Here is a 19,347-nt window from a genome sequence, read left to right on the forward strand (position 1 = left end):
ATACGTCAAATCATATTATCAGATTAGAGACTGTGCGTTGGTCTGTCTGTTACACTAAAGTTTGAAGTAGCGATTTTATCATTAAACGCGCAGACTGAATTCAATATGGATAACCCTAAATAAGTAATTTAACAGATTCGTTTACGCATTTATATAAAAGCATGTTTCCCTATCGGAAAATCTGCCTCTCTCTCTATCTATCAAGCTTAACTTGAAAATAGCATTTTCCTCAATAAACGAGTTTTTCTTCGTATTTTCGCCCGCCCATCATCTATAAAATAATGTCCGTCCGTTTATCACGTATAAATTTGAAATTACATGTCCAGCATAAAATGTATACATTGAATGGCCGCAACTTAGGAAATAAGATCTTTTAATTGCTCCTCATGAACAATTTTAAATGTTCTTACAGCAACGATTATGATCTGAAAAAATAGAATACCATGTTGTTTTTTCAAGTTTTTTCTATACAAAATTCATGAAAACAATTTTCGGACTTTTTTGTTTTTGTTTTTGTTTTTGTTTTTGTTTTTGTATACTGAATTATTTATTTGTACTTTTTACTAAGTAAAACGAATAAAATTCTTTTCATTCCTTCGTCGTGTTGCTTCCACGTTTTCCCATTCCGCTCTTTCATTCTTATCAAGGAATCTAAACAACAGTAACAACCGAATTAGAATGCGTAAAAGACCAACAAATGGAGGTTCCATGCCAAAAACGAAAGAATTTTCACTTGTTAGTTTTCATATACCACGAGAAGAAATCAAAACCTACTGAAATTTTAATTGTTTAAATCCAATGGAAATCATTTTTAACTCGATATAAAAGAATGTCAGCTACCTTCTAGCTGCCTTTAATGTCAGATTAATAAGGTTTTATAATACTTTCTTAAAGGCATTATATTCCTGAGATATCTACAAATATAACAAAAAAAAAATCAACTGTTTTCATGATTAAAAGATTAGTTACTTTTGAAAGGTTTATCTTCCGTAGAAAAAATACTGTGTCAAGTGTAAATCAGCAAGATACAAGAACATCATTATTGGTCCCCCGATTTATCGGAGAGGGACATATGTTTTCAGTGGCATCCGTGCGTCCGTCCCTGCGTCCGTTAGTCCGTGCGTCCGTTAGTCCGTGCGTCCATTAGTCCGGGCCATGGTCAGATAACCGTCAATTAGTTTTTCCTAAAATTTTGCCACAAACTGCATTTCATTTAATAGATGTGCACAGTAATTTCCTCTTTTTTTTTTCTTTTATTTTTTGCGAAAATCTCCATTGCGTCCCCAGGTCGAAAATGCCCCAAAATGGCCAAAAATTATACGTTTTGCCCTATAACTTTTGATCATCAGATTTTCCTGAAACTTGGCCAAAATGTGGAGCCCATTGTTCTAAATATAAATCCGGTATGGGTGAACTTGACAAAATTCTGGTTCGCGTTCTCGGGGACTTTTAGTGCTAAAAACGCATCTTTTCCATATTTCTCAGCAAAAACTTGATATGTCTGACTATATAGTGTTTTTTCACGGTGGTCAACACAAATATACATGTGTTAAGGTCTGAAACTGCACCGTTATCCACTTACGCTGGAATTCGGTGTCCTCGGGGGCTTAAAAAAGGTAAAAAATGGCCCAAAATGGCCAACAATAAAACTTTTTGCCCCATAGCGTTTGATCTATTCATTAGATTTTCCTGAAACGTAGCCAAAATGTGGAGGCCATTGTTTTTAATAGAAAGTTAGTATGGGTGACCCTAGAAAAATTCTATTTTGCATCCTTCTGGGACTTTTAAGGTTAAAAAAACATGCCTTTTTGGAGCTCTTTTTTCATGTTACTCAAAAAGTGCCGGCAAAAAGAAAGTCCGCACTTGTAATTTAAAAAAAAAACTGAAAATTTAAGCTAAATTTAATGTAACTGTTTAAAAACCTATAACTCATTTGGTTCACCTTTTATTCCTCTATAATTTTACCTGTTCATTTCCGTCAAGCATGGATCGGGCGAGACCGGCAATTATCGGTGTAAGCCGAGCGTCGTAACAGACGCAGACTAATGAAAAAAAAACAAAACAAACCGGAAAAAATATAAATGCAAATAATAAAAAATAACAAAAAATCTACCTTGAAAAATGAAAATATGTTTATTTCATTTTAGTATTTAATTTTTTTTGTTTTTTGTTTCTTTTTGCAAAATATTTATCAACAGAAAGAGTTTTTTGTTTTTATTTAACTGCATAATTGTTAGGTGTAAGTACAAGTTTTTTTTGTTTTCATTTTTGTAACCGTATTTTTTTCTTGTTTTTTTATTTTCAAGACTTGTTGTTCAGTCAAGTTCTTTTGGTTGCACTGTCCATTTGTACATCTCCAGGAGAAACCATCCTTTACACAAGATCTTTTTTAAGTAAACATTTGTGTTTACAATTGTTGCACCTTATTTTTTGTGGACAGCAATTGCTTCTCCTGACAATATGAGATGTTTTAATTTCTTTTTCGATGCTTTAATTTCTTTTTCGATGTTTGAATTTCTTTTTCTAACATACAGATTTATTTTTTTGCCTGTCATTTTTCTGTTTGGCGAGTTTGAAAATATATTTGTTTGTCAGTTTTTCTTTTTTCTTTTGTTGGTTTAATCGCTTTTTTCCAATTCGAATGTCGTCCGCTTACATTTAGATAGCGCCCTTTCATCAGGCTAATACCCTACCCTACTTTAGTCGGAATTTGGATGATAATCCCATCTTCATGCTGGATAATGCTCCCATTCACACAGCTAGCAATGTCAAGAGGTTCCTGGAAGAGCATGATATTCCGTGTTTGGATTGGCCTTCACAATCTCCAGACCTTAATCCTATCGGAGACGTATGGCATTACACCAAGCAACAGCTATGTAATGATAAAATTTAAAATTTGAAAGAACTTTGGACAATAATTAAAGAAAAGTGGGATGCCCTTTCCCCGGAGTATTGCTGCAGTCTAATTCAAGGAATTCCCAAAAGATTGCAGGTTATCAAATTCCAGAAGGGCTATACTACTAAATATTAACTACATTGTGTTCCTGTTGTATTTCTGTTGCATTAATGTCCTAAATTTACATTTAAATAACAATTTTCCATTGTGTAGACTTTCTTTTGCCTCCTCAATTTGAAGTTATTTTTTTTAAATTGACGTGAACACTAGAATATTTCAATTAAAAGTCAAATATGAACAAGTAAAATTATAGAAGAATAAAAGGCGAATCAAATGAGGTATAGTTTGTTTAGATAGTTATATTAAATTTAGCTTGAATTTGCAGTTTTTGAAAAAATTATAAGTGCCTCCTGTGTATGTCTATATAGTTTTTTCATGGTGGTGAATTCAAATATATATGTCTTAAGGTGTGAAACCGCACCGTTTGTCCACTTTCCTTGCGATTTGGCATTCCCAGGAGCTCAAAAGGGGTAACAAATGCGCCAAATTGCAAAAAAAAAATACTTTTAATCCCATAACTTTTGCCCCATCCATTAGATTTTTCTGAAGCCGTAAAGGCAACGTTGGCCCTTCACACTTCTCACATTCATTATTTCTTCACTGTTTTTTGTGGCGTCATGTCACATGTGGCACCAGAGAGAGACCACGCACGTGCGGCTTGTTCTCTTGAAAATGATCGTATACTTAAATACTAATCTATTTAATCACACACTATCGATATATTCGTCGCTCAACTATAGATTAAATAGTAAGGTAAACTAGGTTTCTAAGTCCAAATGGAATTGAAAACTCGGTATTAATACTAGACCATCTCCAATCACCCAGTTGTCTTGGACTTCTTAAACAATGCCGGTTGAGGCGAGGAGTGATTGGCGATTGAGCAACCCTTGTGACATGAAACACTCTCAACCCTTATTGATGGTAGGCACCCTTATGGGAGGTATCTATTTTCTCTCATATATACAAATATACTAAAACAAGACCTGCCTTAGGAGGTGTAATAAAACCAAGCGCTCATTTCAAATGCAACTTGTTTACAAGCTGATGGCTACACGCGTCCGGCGAATCTATATGAAGCTGTATGTTTTGTAGGTCTTCAACATATGCGCGTATTTTGAATAGTATATAATCTAACATAGGTATAGATATAGGTTTTACTAACACGAAAATGTGAGAAATTCTGTTTGCTGTCCAAAGTAGTTTTACACGATGTCAACAGATCCGTATAGGCACGAATGCGCGTCAGTTTGAAATAATATTTTCATCTGTCTTTTGACACATTGCTAAATTTTGTCTGCGAAGTTACTTTTTCTCTAGATTAGATGCGTGCTAATATCGTGATTAAATGTTCTAATAATCAGATGCTTTTCGCTCATTTACGTATTGATACGATTTTTAAAATCTGTTAATGTACATTTAAGCAAAATTCTGGGGGCACGTCATCTCAAGCGGATACTTTTTTTCATTCTCTTTCAGGTAATACTTCTGTTGATAAAATTATAACCTATAACAAATACAGCAAAAAATTCTGATGAAGCTGAAGATAAAAAGTCAATAAAACAGAAAAATTAAACAATGCAAGCAACTTCAATGTTTTTTATGTATATTACAATGTAAAGGATTTATTTATAAACTTTAAATATTATAAAGACATTAGTGCCCAATGTTTTTCTTCTATGCATTACAAAAAAGTGTTCTGTATGATATGATATTTGAGCAAAACATAAAAATATATACGCTTATCTAACTCTGTTATACAGATTAAAATTTTGAAATATCTCACACACACACACACACACACGCATATACACACACACATGTATATATATATATATATATATATATATATATATATATATATATATATATATTACAAACAACCAAAAACAGTTCTTGGCCTTTGGAATTTGCATATTTATTTTTTAACAATTTCTAATGAATTAATATTTTGTAAAATGCATTGTCATATTTTCTTATATATATATATATAAAGTTTGAAAAAGAATAAGTGATATATATATATATATATATATATATATATATATATATATGTGCTTAACAGTTTTGCTGATAGTAATACGTGGAAGGTCACTAATAACATATACTATACTTTGATTTTAACCAAAATGCGAATGACTATATAAAAAACATAATGACATAAATGAATGAAAAAGAAAAAGCTTATTTAATTATTTTTTATTTAATCTATTATTGAATTATCATTTTATGAGAATTTTATGGGAATGAATAGTGAAGTATTGCTCTCCCAGTAATTATCGCCTCCTTTTAAACGGGTGGGGATAATCTTTTCAAGTATTACATCTTCCTTTAGAAGATGGTGTAGTATAGTATCTTTTCTGTTACCATAGGTATTACCTACTTATGGGGAGGTTTACCAGATATTACCTCCTCTTTTTTTTGGGGGGGGGGCGTAGTATTTGTTCTGTTGTCATGTTTACTAGTCTACCGAACATTGCCCCCTCCTTTGTATAGTATATGTTCTCTTGTCTTGATACTACTCTCCTGGGTATTACCAGTTCCTTTCTGGGAGCTAGTGAATCCTTCGAAGCATTACCTCTTCTCTTAGAGGTTAGTGTCGTATATTTTTATTCTCCATGATAGCAGAGCATTATTACTTTTTGGGGACACTATAGTATATGTTTGTTCCTCATAAGCATCTATGATTACTTCCTTTTTTTCTGTAAAAGTGGTATTGTCCTGGTAGTATCCTCTCAGACATTCACTCTTTCTTTTTGGCAGGGGCGGCAGTATTCATTTATCATACCATTTAACCAGTCATTACCCCTTCCTTTGGTGGTCAATATAAGTTTGTTCACCATTATACCATTTGCTAGTTTCTAATATATATATATATATATATATATATATATATATATATATATATATATATATATATGCAGGTTAATTAATAAGGATTACTATCAATAAAGGTATTCGAAACAAAAAGCAGGCTAATGTAGTTTGAATCTATAACGCAGCCCACCTATGTAAAGCAATTATATCAAGATTTTGTTCAAGGAAGATGACAAAAGTGATGAGTCGACAAGACTGGCAACCGTTTTTGAAAGTTTGAAAAAGAATAAGTGATATAGTTTTGTTTTCTATCATTTTGCCTAGTTTAAGTATAAAATGATTATTTTCGTGCACCATTTTATTATAAAGACACTGATAAACATAGATAGAAAGAAAACAAAAGAAAAACATTATTTCACAATGAATCTTTATTATGACCGGGAAAATGTCGCGCTGGACCCTAAAAATTCATAGTCATAATTCATACAGTTATATGATGAAAAGGCGGTTGAAAATAAAATGGAAGAATACTATAACTGCAATTGGAAGAAGACGAATAAGCTGAGGAATTAGTGATGAAATAAAAGACGAAATGTGTTATTTTTATTTACTTTTACATATAGAAAATATGTCCAAACTTTTCATGAGAAAACCCAACATTCATTCAGCATGACTCACATGAAAATGTGTGCATTGTTTTTGCGTTGAAAACTAATGCTTTGAATCACCAGAATTCCAAATGTAATGAAGCACAATTGACACAAACTATCATACTTGTTAGAAGAGCAGATTACAAAAATACATGTACACCTATACTAATCGTTTACAAGTGTATATATCGTATATATTTCTGATGAATTTGATAACCATGAAAATAGAGATTAGTGAAATGCATTACTTAAAAAATATTACTATTTTCTTTATATATATATATATATATATATATTATAAAGTAATATTATATATACTTATACTTATTATGAGTATTAACTAAAACAAGGCTCAATTTATGAGTAAAGCTTAGTACCGTTATGAAATATCTACATTTGTTATGATTAATTTCCGAAGAAAATCACCAGGCTGATTAAAACTCAGCATCAAATCGACATAGCATCGTAGCCAAGTCTCTTCTAGCCAGCTTTTCTTCACGTTTAAATTGTCTGGTATATAGCAGAGTTTGCGACAGTTTGTAATATGAAGATGAAAGTTAATCTCATTCAATTACTATTACGTAAATGTAAACTTGCTTATTGCAACCATAACAAAATTAATTAACCTGACCATTTCATCCGAGGATTTAGCATCATGATTTGTGTATGGCTTACATGCCATGAATATTTTCATGGTATATATATATATATATATATATATATATATATATATATATATATATATATGTGTGTGTGTGTGTGTGTGTGTGTGTGTGTGTGCGTGTGTGTGTATACATATATATTTATTTTACAAGCACACACACACACACATATATATATATTTAGTAGAAATGGTAATTAATAAAAACTGAAGAAAGTGCTCAATACTCTTGTAGAGCAAATATGCGTTTTATTTTTTATTACCGTATCTTTCTGTTGTTACATTATTGTTTCAGCTACCCGGCCGTTTTTTTGGCCGTCGGCAGCTTCCTCCAGGTTTCTGTAAAAGTCTGAGGAAGCTACAGACGGCCCAAAAACGGCCGCGTAGCTGAAACAATAATGTAACTTAACAGAAAGATACGGTAATAAAAAATAAAACGTAAATATATATATATATATATATATATATATATATATATATATATATATATATATATATATATATATATATGCCAATACGAAGGAAAAGTTGTTTTCATCCGTAAAAAACGATGGTTTAGTCTTTTTATTGCTGTAGAAGTATAGAAACTTGAAATGAAAATATTTTCTTCAATATTGTTTAGAATTGTATTTGTAATTTTGAAATTTTCATTTCTCTTCAATATGGATGTGAATATGAAAGTATATCATTGTCAATATTATTATGCGAATGTAAATTCTTCTACTGCGACCATAAGACAATTGAAAATTGTTCATGCATTTTTTATTCTGTTGTGTCTTGAGTTAATTCTCAACGTCAAAAGAAGCCTCTTGAGAATTTGTTGTAAAATTACGTAAAGCTTGACTTTTGATTTAATACATGCATTTTTTAAAAACTTTCCTGAAGAATGCGTTTTGATTATGCTTATATTTCTAAAACATATTGAAGTAAAATGATGTATTAAAATGATTTTTGTTTATGCTGGACACACACACACACACACACACACACATACACACACACACACACACACATATATATATATATATATATATATATATATATATATATATATATATATATATATGAAGATAATTCTCTTTATAATACACACGCATTCCTAAATATACACACAACTATAACAATCATATCCAACATCGAATAAGCTCTTTTTCATTCAGTTAATCCTCGCATGATCATACGTTGAGTGCCGTCTGATACAGACGCAATAAGAAGTTGATTGAAAGTCAACGCAATCCAGTGATATCCATAATTAAAACATTATGCTTGATCAGCTACTGATAAAAAAGACTACGATTTACCCAATGTATCTATTCACCGCAAGAATAATTAATCCATCGTATATTTTCAATAGTTTACGCTAATCTTTCATATACACCGAAGTTACACACAAATATGTAACATCTGAAAGTAATATCGAAGTTCCCCTGTGTCATTAGCAGCATTTGATTTTATATCATTACTCGAAATTAAAAAAGGTTTCTATCTACATTTTAGCATCTATATAAACAGCCATAAACAAGACGTGAAGCTATTTAGTGTCTATCAAATGCAAAAGCAAAATAAGGGTGTGAATTAACTTTAGACCTGAACGATTTCATGTCATAAGAAAGAGAACTAATGAGATGAGCTTTCCAATCTCTTAAAGTGGAAAAAAACTGTATAAATATTTCATTCTTTGTGAAGCCGCAAAACATTTGAATGACTATTATGAATCTCGAAAAACAGACGGGATGGCGTAAAATAAACGAACGCTTTAAAATTGTAATATTTGATTTCAAAGTTTGGAAGACCATAATTTATTTCTGAAGTAGTTCTCTGATTTTATTCACAATGTTCGGTTTAGTTGGGTGATGCGGCAGAGATATGCGCTTTCTATTTCTATTTTTAGATGATTCGTGTCAAAGTTCAGGCTTTGTCCCAGTATAATATATTGAAGGTATTTTATACCGCAGATTTCTAAGTGTCACATTTATTTTAACAAGAATAACGTCTTTGCATCTGCATTTCACGATTCAGCGAACATTTCTGGATGTTCTGCAGATTAAGTCTGATCGAACATTCCAGTTACATGTCTAAAAAAATGAATATTCCAATATCACTAGAATGAGCCTGGCCACGAGAGATGAACAGCACAATCAACGTTTAAGGCATAGGCAGGTTGATAAAAAAACATGCTACCCATAGAAACGTTAATAAAATTCATAATTCTATTTGGTAAAAAAGAAACTAACGTCTATGAATCTCTAACAGACGATGTTTCTTCGCCGTTCATAACTATATAACGTGCAAAATTGCCAACAACTATGATGGATTTGATTGTCTTCTTGAGTTCAGGAATATTCCAAATATGGTTTTTAGAGGCATTAACATAATTAAAAGTCTGCAAATAAATATATGTAGGTTAAGACCGAGGCTCAATGATGAGATGAACACAAAACAAGAATGTTGGATATTCATAAATGAAAGTTGGTGGACAAGTCAGATATATGCTAACGTTTATTTGTCACAAATATAGTTGGATTTCAAAAGAATTAAACATTGTATTAATGATTCCATGAGTAGCATGTTTTCGGAGTCACCCTGTAAAATGTTATACGCAAACACTTTCTTAAATAAATAGAATATTTACACGTGAAATGAATGTATCAACTTAATGAAACATATTTTAACCCACTATTCGGGGCGTTGCCTGATGGATCATGCATATAGTGATGCATGTTACTGGTCGTGAAAATTTGTCTGACGGCTTAGAAATATTTTCATTGTACTCATTTCCACTCGTAACCGTGCTATATGCATTTTAGGCACTTTCATAAATAGCAACTGTAACTCGTCGAAAAGAATATAAGCCATGTAACGGTTTGACACAATCGCCCTTAATATGATTAGACTTTTAATAAATAAATATCAATAGTTTACGTTTAAAGTCCCTATTTACTGTAGAATCCCTGGATACGGTTGCCCTAGGATACGTTTTTTTTGTTCAGGTTACGACGTGGAATATGATTTTTTTCCGGTCTCTGGTTACGGAATTTGCCTCGCCTGACGGTGTTATAATGTTATTGTATTATATAATATGTATTATATACTGTACTGTATTTTTTTACTAATTTTTAATTCCGTATCCCGGGGTTCTACTGTACTTACATCCCAACGAGTGTATGGGGAAATCCAACTCCCAAACGAGTACTCCGGATTTGTAAGCAAACATTAAACTTGCCGCAGTTGTGAAAGCTTTCTCCTTCACTGGAAATGTATAATGCAGAAACTACGCTTAGCACATAGCCAAAAGGCCATGAATCTATACAATTGATTCTTTATTATTACTGTTCGGTTTTAGATATAACCCTTTTGCCCAAGTTATATACAAGCCAAATATAAATACATGTCGACATATACATTCATATTTACATCCAATCTTTCACACATAAATATTTACATACAAATAGACTTGTGAATAGTTTTAACTTGTATTCACACACACGCACACAGGTGCATAATTATTTAGAAGTGTTATTATATTTATTCTTTTCATATACGAAATCCTTAGATTATAACGCCTTTTGAAAAAGGAGGTTGGAAGCCCCTTTCAACTGTGAACGGTCCTCTTCACAAGCGGTACACCAATTTGTCATGCTGTATGGGAAATAAAAGAAGTAAAAGAAATATCAAAGAAATCGTTGCCCCTTTTTTTTCTGAACATAATTTGATAAGAAATTTATAAAATGATGTTCAGGTTATCAAGTCCATTTTCCGTTGTGTCCTTAGATTCTTTGTATACCTGTTTCATGACGGAAAAGGCATTCTTTTAAAAAAGACCTCCAACAATCATGAAGACACCGTACAAAATATTTATCTCGTGGTAATGATCGTTGTTTTTTTTTGTTTTTATTTTGCCTTTAAATAATGGTCGTCTCTTCAGATTATATATTTGTCTTTCGTTTTTTTCATCTATAAACAAAACACATCATACTAGCTAATTATGATTAAGAAAGTAGGAATCAAAGAGAAAATGACATATTTTTTCGCTTCATTATTTTCACATAATTATTTACAAATGTGTGTGTTGTAATTGTTTTTTGATTTTGGTTTCTTTGTCTTTGTTTTATTATTTTGACGTATCGAAAAAGCTTCCCGTGGATGGGTCACCATTCACGGCATAATATAGTTATATTTACACATATACATATACATATATATATATGCACACAAATACGCACGTATACGTATTACGTATACTCACAAAATATCTTATATATTAGTAAGTATAGATGTACTAGTGGCTATATTTATAGAAGGAGTTCCCGCTATATATATATATATATATATATATATATATATATATATATATATATATATATATGTATATATATATAATTTTATATAATATATAATTTTATATAATATATAATTTTATATAATATATAATTATAATATATATATATATATATATATATATATATATATAATTTTAGTATTCTCAAAATTTGCTAAGATTTACTATTTTCCTTCAAACTTTTATGCGCGCATTTGTACGAATGATCTGATGAAAAATAAACTTGGTTGTTTATTCTGTAGTTTTTAGTTTTTGTCTCCATATACATGATTTGTAAATCTTAATCAGTTTAGACGGTTACTATTATTTGTACGCATGCGCACCAAGTTAATATTCCCCCCCCCACGTAAACATTTTATAAAATTTTTCTAATTCGTTGTTTTGTTGTTTATACAGCACTGATTGGCTCTTTTGACTGCAGTTCACATTCGTCACATGTAATCGTGTTGTGTGGGGTGTTGGAGTTTTTATGGCAGGGGAATTTGTTGTAGATCGTTCGTCGTAGACAATAGAGACAGTAAAGTGCCGTGTGCAAGAGCGGTCCCGTTAAGAAGACTAACATGAAGATACAGAGAACGGCTGTTCCAGAGTTTTTAGAGAAGTCCATGATTGGATAAATATAAGGTTTGTGTTTGGTGTTCGTGCCACCAGCTTGCCAATAGAGAAGACAGAAGATGCTGAACAAAGTGGCGTAAACTGAGCCCATCCACGCATGCAATAATCGAACTGGCATGGCGCTGATAAACATGTCACTCAGAATAATGATGGCTAAGAATCCATGTGTATTGAAGCCAAGGAAGTCGATTGTTTTGCCTGCAAAATAAAATGGAAAATAACATTATAATTACTGTTAAAAAAGAAACGATAAAATACTTTAAAATAATGATCATCTATTTTAATGCTTTGGATCATTGTATTAATTGAATGTAATTTTGGCAATGTGTTTTTTTTTCTTAAAAATGATGAAATCTGCGAAAGATCGCTTTGCACATTTAAAAGCACGTATTTTTCTATGTCAGTATTATTTATTTCTATTATACACTATTGTTTTTCTATATTAATATCATTGGTTTTAGTCATTGTTTCTATATAAATAACATTATTTGGCTACATCAATATCATTATTTTCTATAATATTTTACTTTAACAATATTAATTAAAAATAGTTCATGTTTTACGCGTGCGTGTGTATGAATGTTATCTATTGTCTAATCTTGATGTATTTTTAATCCGAAATGATAAAGTAGAAAATGTAAATAAATCCATTAAACATTCTTTTCTGATATTTGTCTACTATAGAATATGTGATGCGTATGGCACTTCAATAAATAAGAATAATTATAAGTTTTAAAATCTTTGAAAATCGAAGCATTGTGAGTATTTGGTCGGAAATTAAACTCCAAGCTTAACCAGTAACATTTTTATTAAAACAAAAAGGAAAATGCTACTTGATTTTCGTTTCCTCGTCTTCGTATGTCTTGCCTTTTCTGACAAGATAAGTGAATGTCATCAAGTAGCCAATAGCTTTGGATTTTATAATATGCTAATTTAGGCCGCTTATAAAAATAATACACTTTCACAAAGACAATTTCTTTCGAATTGTGTTTAATAGTTATAGTTATTTGATTCTACTGAAGTTATAGTTGGTTAGTGTTGTTTAGGTATGTAGGATGGTTTCCGCACTCTTGCACTTTTACTTAATATTTACTTAATATTGCAACCTTTCTTTTTCTTATTTGTTTCGTGATTTTTTAAATCTATTCCGTGATTTTTTTATCTGTTCCATGACTTAAGTCATTTTTCCAATTTTTTGCAACTGATTTTACTATAGGATCAAATTCCAAAACGTTTTTTTCTTTAAATAGACTATTCAAGTATTACTATATATTTGTTTGTTTAATTTACATTGTATATGAAAGATTAGCGTAAGCTATTGAAAATATACGATGAATGCCTGAGAAGTTGTAACCCTGGCGTTCGTTAACATTAATTATTTTGCTTTTTCATTCTTTTCTTATATGTAATACATAGTTTTGTATTCGGATTTGCATTCCTATATCCGAATTACATTTTCTAGTTATGTTAATTAGTGTTTCTAGCTCCTTTATTTCATAAATGTTTCAGGTAATCCACACACATACGTACACATGAGAATGTCTATTCGAGAGAATTTCAATACCGACTAAACATCATTCTCCGGTGTCTAAAGTCTATCTCTATAAGAGTTTGTCATAACAACCTTATATGAGGATACGTTTCTCTATAACTAAATACTGATCAAATATTCAGAATAACATAATGTATTCAAAATGCAAGTAATATCCTCTCTGCATGGCGTCATCCTGTCTCATAGGACGAATGGTTACGCTTTTGCAAATAATGTTGCCTCTCGTAAAATCACTAAGTTGGTTAGATGAATTTTTGTCATGGAATCCGATAAAAGACCATAAGAAAGATATACTATAATATAGTTAATAGATCAATCGAGAAGAAGAAAATGAATGTTCTTCAATCCATTACTAACATTGCTAGCTTAGATGGAAAGGAGAACTTTAATTGAACGTATCTATTAATTTTATGTAGAGATCAACTCTTAATCAAGTAAATAGTCCTCTTGATTCCTGAGAACTAACACTAAATGACACAAAATATTATATATATATATATATATATATATATATATATATATATATATATATATATATATATATCCAGTAAAAGAAAAAGTAAATCTTAAAAATTGCTGTATTATCATAATTCAACCGATGTTAGTAGTACAGTTATTTTTTTATATCGTTCTTTATAAATAACCGATATAAAGTGTCTTTATGCTTGCATTATGTTATTAATATTGAATACAATTATATTGTGGTTTTGCTTTCCATTTATAAATGACTAAAAACCGTTTTAAATAAATGTGTGCGCGTGTATATGTGACTTATTTCTTTTGTTTCTGTAAATATCATTACATATTTATTTCTGTTCGAATGGAGGACAGGAAACCAAATTTCCATTATAAATATTAGTTTTTGCCATCTCTTAACAATTACGAAGCATGGGAAAAAGGCGTTTTAATGAATGTAAATGGAGATCAAAAGAGTAAAATTGAATGAATTACCCAAACAATAAAAGTAATTATTTGATTCTTGAATGCATGTGTGTCAAACAAGTCATGGGATTTACAAGGTCACAGTTTAGAAATGTGACAATCAGCAATAGCTAGTGAAGAAAAATAAAACGGGCGAGGCAGATGCGTCAATGGTTGTTCGTTAAGATGGATTCGATGAAATTGCTTGTATATTAACAATACACAAACCTAATCAGCAGACGGAAGTTGCTTCCTTTTCTTCATCTCTGCATCAACATCTTCATGTTATCATGTCTTCCTCTCTTCCTCATATGTCTTTAATATAATTACCTATCGGTTGGTCTGTTACAGTTAAGTTTCAAATTCCATTAAATGACCGCATCTTCTTATACACATACTACAAGAAAATGTGTCAGTCAGTCTGACTTAAATATTGTATGTCTTTCATATTTTAGTTGGTCTGTTACGTTAAAGTTTCATATAACATTTGCGTTAGTTTTTCACTCTAAAGTTCGCAATTTATTTTTCAATTGCTGACAAAATATTTCGCATTTACTTTTAGATACCCATGATTACAATGAATTGCATTGAGACACATTTCATGTTCGGGTAATTATGCTTTTTTTCTTTAAATGAAGAAAAACTACTAAAACTTTCAAAGCGATTTGTGAAGTTTACGATGAGAATGCCATAGGAGAATCAACTGTTCGAAAGTGGGTTGCAAGATTCAAAAACGGGACGCACCAGTCTTGAAGATGACACTTAAAATTGTATGTTGTGTTTTGAAGACAAAAATCAAAGAAAATCATTGAATAAATTTTCTCTAATAAAAACTTCAATGCTTTTTGTGTGCTTAAGAACTCTCGGAACTGCAAAACTTTATAAATGTAAAACCGTTGCGATGCCGTAAATCATACGAATTTAAATTTTCCTTACTTTCTGTCTGTACATAAAACTAAACGAAATGTCTTTCCTAGAATTGACCGTCTGTGGAACACATTACCACTTGGCTGCTTCCACGCTAAATATAACATGATCGTATTCAAGTCTACTATAAAAAGTTCTTATTTAGCCAGTCTCGTAAATAAATTCAATTTCCACCATTAATTATCATCATTTATTAACTTATGTCCTTGAGTGGACTTTGGTCTTGTTAAGTCTGTGTAAAAACGCAAACAAACTAATAAATCCATCCTTATGTTTTGAACTTTTTAGATGATGATTTATGATATGTATTATTTGGATAACTCTGACTACTATTCTAATTTCTCACAACGTTTCGCTCGATCGAGTCCAACAAAAAGATCCCCAAACTCAACTAGATGCAACACCAACCGTTATGAGAATAACATTCAACATGAAAATAGTTGTTCGAATAATCCAACTAAATTAAATGCAGCCTTATAACGTACAGATCTGATTAGTTTGCGCAATGAAATCTTTTACTTACCCGGATGATAAAGAACAAGCCAAAATAAAATGGCGACAATTATTCCGCCATTCGAAGTGATATTGAATAGTATCCATTGTATCTTGATGCCAGTTGTCAGTTCTGTTGGACGTTTTTCTTAAATGAAAAAAAAGGCATAACGTTAGATATTTTATGTTAAAACAACCTGTGTATCGTTTGTGTGTATAAAGTATATTGATTCGATTATTTTCTTATTAATTCATATAAATCATATATATATAAATATATATGTATATCACCTGGTAACTCTAATCTTCCAAATTACATTCTTTATTATTTATACTACTTCACTAGGCTATCTTATATATTTAGTAAAGTCGTGATCCCTATAATCAGGTGCTCGGTAGTTTGGCAAACAAATGCCACATCTATGAATCTTTTTAGTTTTAAGTCTTTTGAATTTAATTTGTTAAGAAACTTGAGTTTTCCTTGCTTTATACATACACACACACACACACACACACACACACACACACACACACATACATATATATATATATATATATATATATATATATATATATATATATATATATGAGAAATTGTTCTGACACGTTTGGAGTTTATTATAATTATTAGTGTTTATTATTATTATTATTATTATTATTATTATTATTATTATTATTATTATTATTATTATTATTATTATTATTATTATTATTATTATTCTCCCGTTCCCGCAAACAGTGGTCCTGGATTCTGTAGATTAGCACAAATCTATGGTGAAGTCAATATATTGGAATTTTACAAGAGTGTGGAATCACCTCTTAAATGTAATTAGGCAATTCTCACCCTGACTTGTAGTAAGTGTGAAAATTCCCTCTACTGCTAAAATATTTGCAGACTTTTTATTTATGCAATACGCAAATGAAAATTATTTACGTTTAGTATAAACATATGCTTTTAAAGTAGGAATTAAACTAAAGAATGGAAACAAAACTTTTTAGTAAAATAGTATTTTTAGTCAATTCGAGTTGCTATTTGTATTTTGTGATTAATTTTCAGTTATCAGTAAAAGTTTTATGGGTTAGGGTTAGGGTTAGGGTGTGGTATTAAAAATCATAGTGACTGAGAATAACATCAATAATTAACACGTCTATCCGGAAATGATTGACGCGACGATAACAATGTACCCTCAATAAAAATATATAGCTCAGCTTGAAATTCCGTAGGAGTCGCTGAAATCGACATAAACATTCCCAAGTTAGAAGAAAAAATTCTAGGTTTACACCAGCTAAATCATTGTTTTGAAAAAGTAAATATGGTGAAAGTAGAGGTAGTCAGAATAATGCAAATAACCCTAAAATATTCGGCTGCTAAACGATTGATATGCCGTAAAGAAAAAAAAAAGCCAAATTAAATAATGTTTGCCATATTCATTTCACTTTTAGTTGATGAAAATCAACTGATTAACATCAGCTGAAATGAAATTGGTTTCATGTTGATGCTTCACACACAAATTTTGTCATGATACCAGTTTTTATCCAGTTTGAAAAGAGATTTTCGTCGATCTGTTTGAAATGGCGCATGTCGAATAGATGCATTTGAAAGATTCTTATTTAACTTCCATAAAAGTTAACGAATTTCATTTTATTATTTTACCAATAGGAATAAATGGGAAATTATGTCAAAACGCCAGCAGATGCGATGATAATGCAACGATTCTTCAATGATTAGTCGAATAGTGTCATACAAACAAAAAGTGAAATATATTTGTGTATTCTGTTAACAATGTGAAATATATGTGTGTATTCTGTTAACAATGTGAAATATATGTGTGTATTCTGTTAACAATGTGAAATATATGTGTGTATTCTGTTAACAATGTGAAATATATGTGTGCATTCTGTTAACAATGTGAAATATATGTGTGTATTCTGTTAACAATGACACTTTAAGACTCCACCTAATTCTATTATTGATCCGCACACAAAACCAACAATTTCTAATTGTTTGACATCATCTAGCTTGGCCAGGCAACGGACCGATGATTGATTGGTCCGAAGAAATGACGCCGGTCAAGATTAGCAAGGCAAATGTCATTTGGATAACCAAATCTAATGTTACGTCGCCTTGAGTGTGCCAATTTTGATTAAACACCAAAATGATAATTTCAAATAGAAGCTATTTTGTTAGATAAACGCAGGACCTACTCGGAAGGGCAAATGTGTCATTTCATTGCAAAGTACATTCTTAGAAATATGAACAATTCATAATTTGATTTACATTACGATTTTGAATGTGTATCATTGAGTTTCAACATTGTATGCGCTCGCATAGTATCAGTAATAACGAATTCAGTGCTACATGAATAAGTTTTAAGTGCCCGGATTAAACAAATCTTATATATATATACATATATATATATGTGTATATATTGCTGATGATGAACTATGTATATATATATATATATATATATATATATATATAATTTAGATCTTGTTTATTTGTTTTTGTTTGCAATACTTTTGAATGAAATTCAATTATTTATACGATAGCGATTTTTTTTTTTACCTAAATGCGAGTTGGGAATAATTTTCCATTTTACCAATTTGGTACCCTCAAATGGGGATCGGCATATATATTGTTTTTTTTTGTGGTTTTTTGTTTAATTAGTAAATAAGTATATTAAAAAAACACAAAAAACATTATACATCTAATTAATATTTTTGACCCAAAATTATAGTATATTAAGATTCCGGTAATGTTCATGTAGCAATAAAATTAAAGTCAATATTAATTGACTCTATTAATTATGCTTCATGATTATCAGTGTTCATAATCGAGGATGCATATAACATTTTTGCAAAATCAACGCAACAAAATATGAAAATGAGAACATCATTTTTAGAAGATATGATTTTTAAATTAGTCCAACTATGAAACTATTGTAACACATGAGGAAATACACCACATAATGTCATCATTTCATATTTATTATGACATATTATGGCATATCGCGTTTTGAAGCAATCGCCAGGAAAGAGAAAACTAGGTATTATTAAGGTAAACTCGGCCTGGGGCCCAATTACATTGAGAACGCGTCTCCTACTCTGACAAACCCAGCCGCGCCCCGCCATTAATTCCCGATATAGTGCCCCGTCCCCTATGCTGTGGAGGTAACACTCGGAGAGCATTTCGGCATTCGCAAAAAAGCTGCGATTGCCTCTCGACCTACGACGGCATTCGACCGATGGTCGGGAATAAGATCGGAAAATGCAAAATCGAACGTAGGGCCTCACGCAGACTCCTCCATCAAAGTTTTACTCAGGAACACCCATATATGAAGCGGATTTCGTATTTATTATTATTATAGAGGCAATCCTGTATTAGTAATTATATCGTACCCAATATATGGTAGTGATTTT

General features: G+C 30.9%; 1 protein-coding gene across 2 annotated transcripts in view; it reads right to left on the bottom strand.

The window, feature by feature from the left end:
• Positions 1 to 4,040: 4,040 nt before the first annotated feature.
• Positions 4,041 to 19,347, bottom strand: part of LOC145276838 (protein rolling stone-like) — a 323,933-nt gene continuing 308,626 nt past the window's right edge. For both annotated transcript variants that reach the window (XM_080128201.1, XM_080128202.1), the window contains exons 3-4: positions 15,959 to 16,075; positions 4,041 to 12,233 (exon numbers count right to left, since the gene is read on the bottom strand). In XM_080128201.1, the coding sequence (XP_079984327.1) occupies positions 11,809 to 12,233; positions 15,959 to 16,075 (542 nt within the window). In that variant the 3' untranslated portion in view covers positions 4,041 to 11,808. The remainder of the gene's footprint in view (positions 12,234 to 15,958; positions 16,076 to 19,347) is intronic.

Source organism: Euprymna scolopes, chromosome 5 (genome assembly GCF_053919585.1).
Source record: "Euprymna scolopes isolate OS-2025 chromosome 5, ASM5391958v1, whole genome shotgun sequence".
Classification (NCBI taxonomy): domain Eukaryota; kingdom Metazoa; phylum Mollusca; class Cephalopoda; order Sepiida; family Sepiolidae; genus Euprymna; species Euprymna scolopes.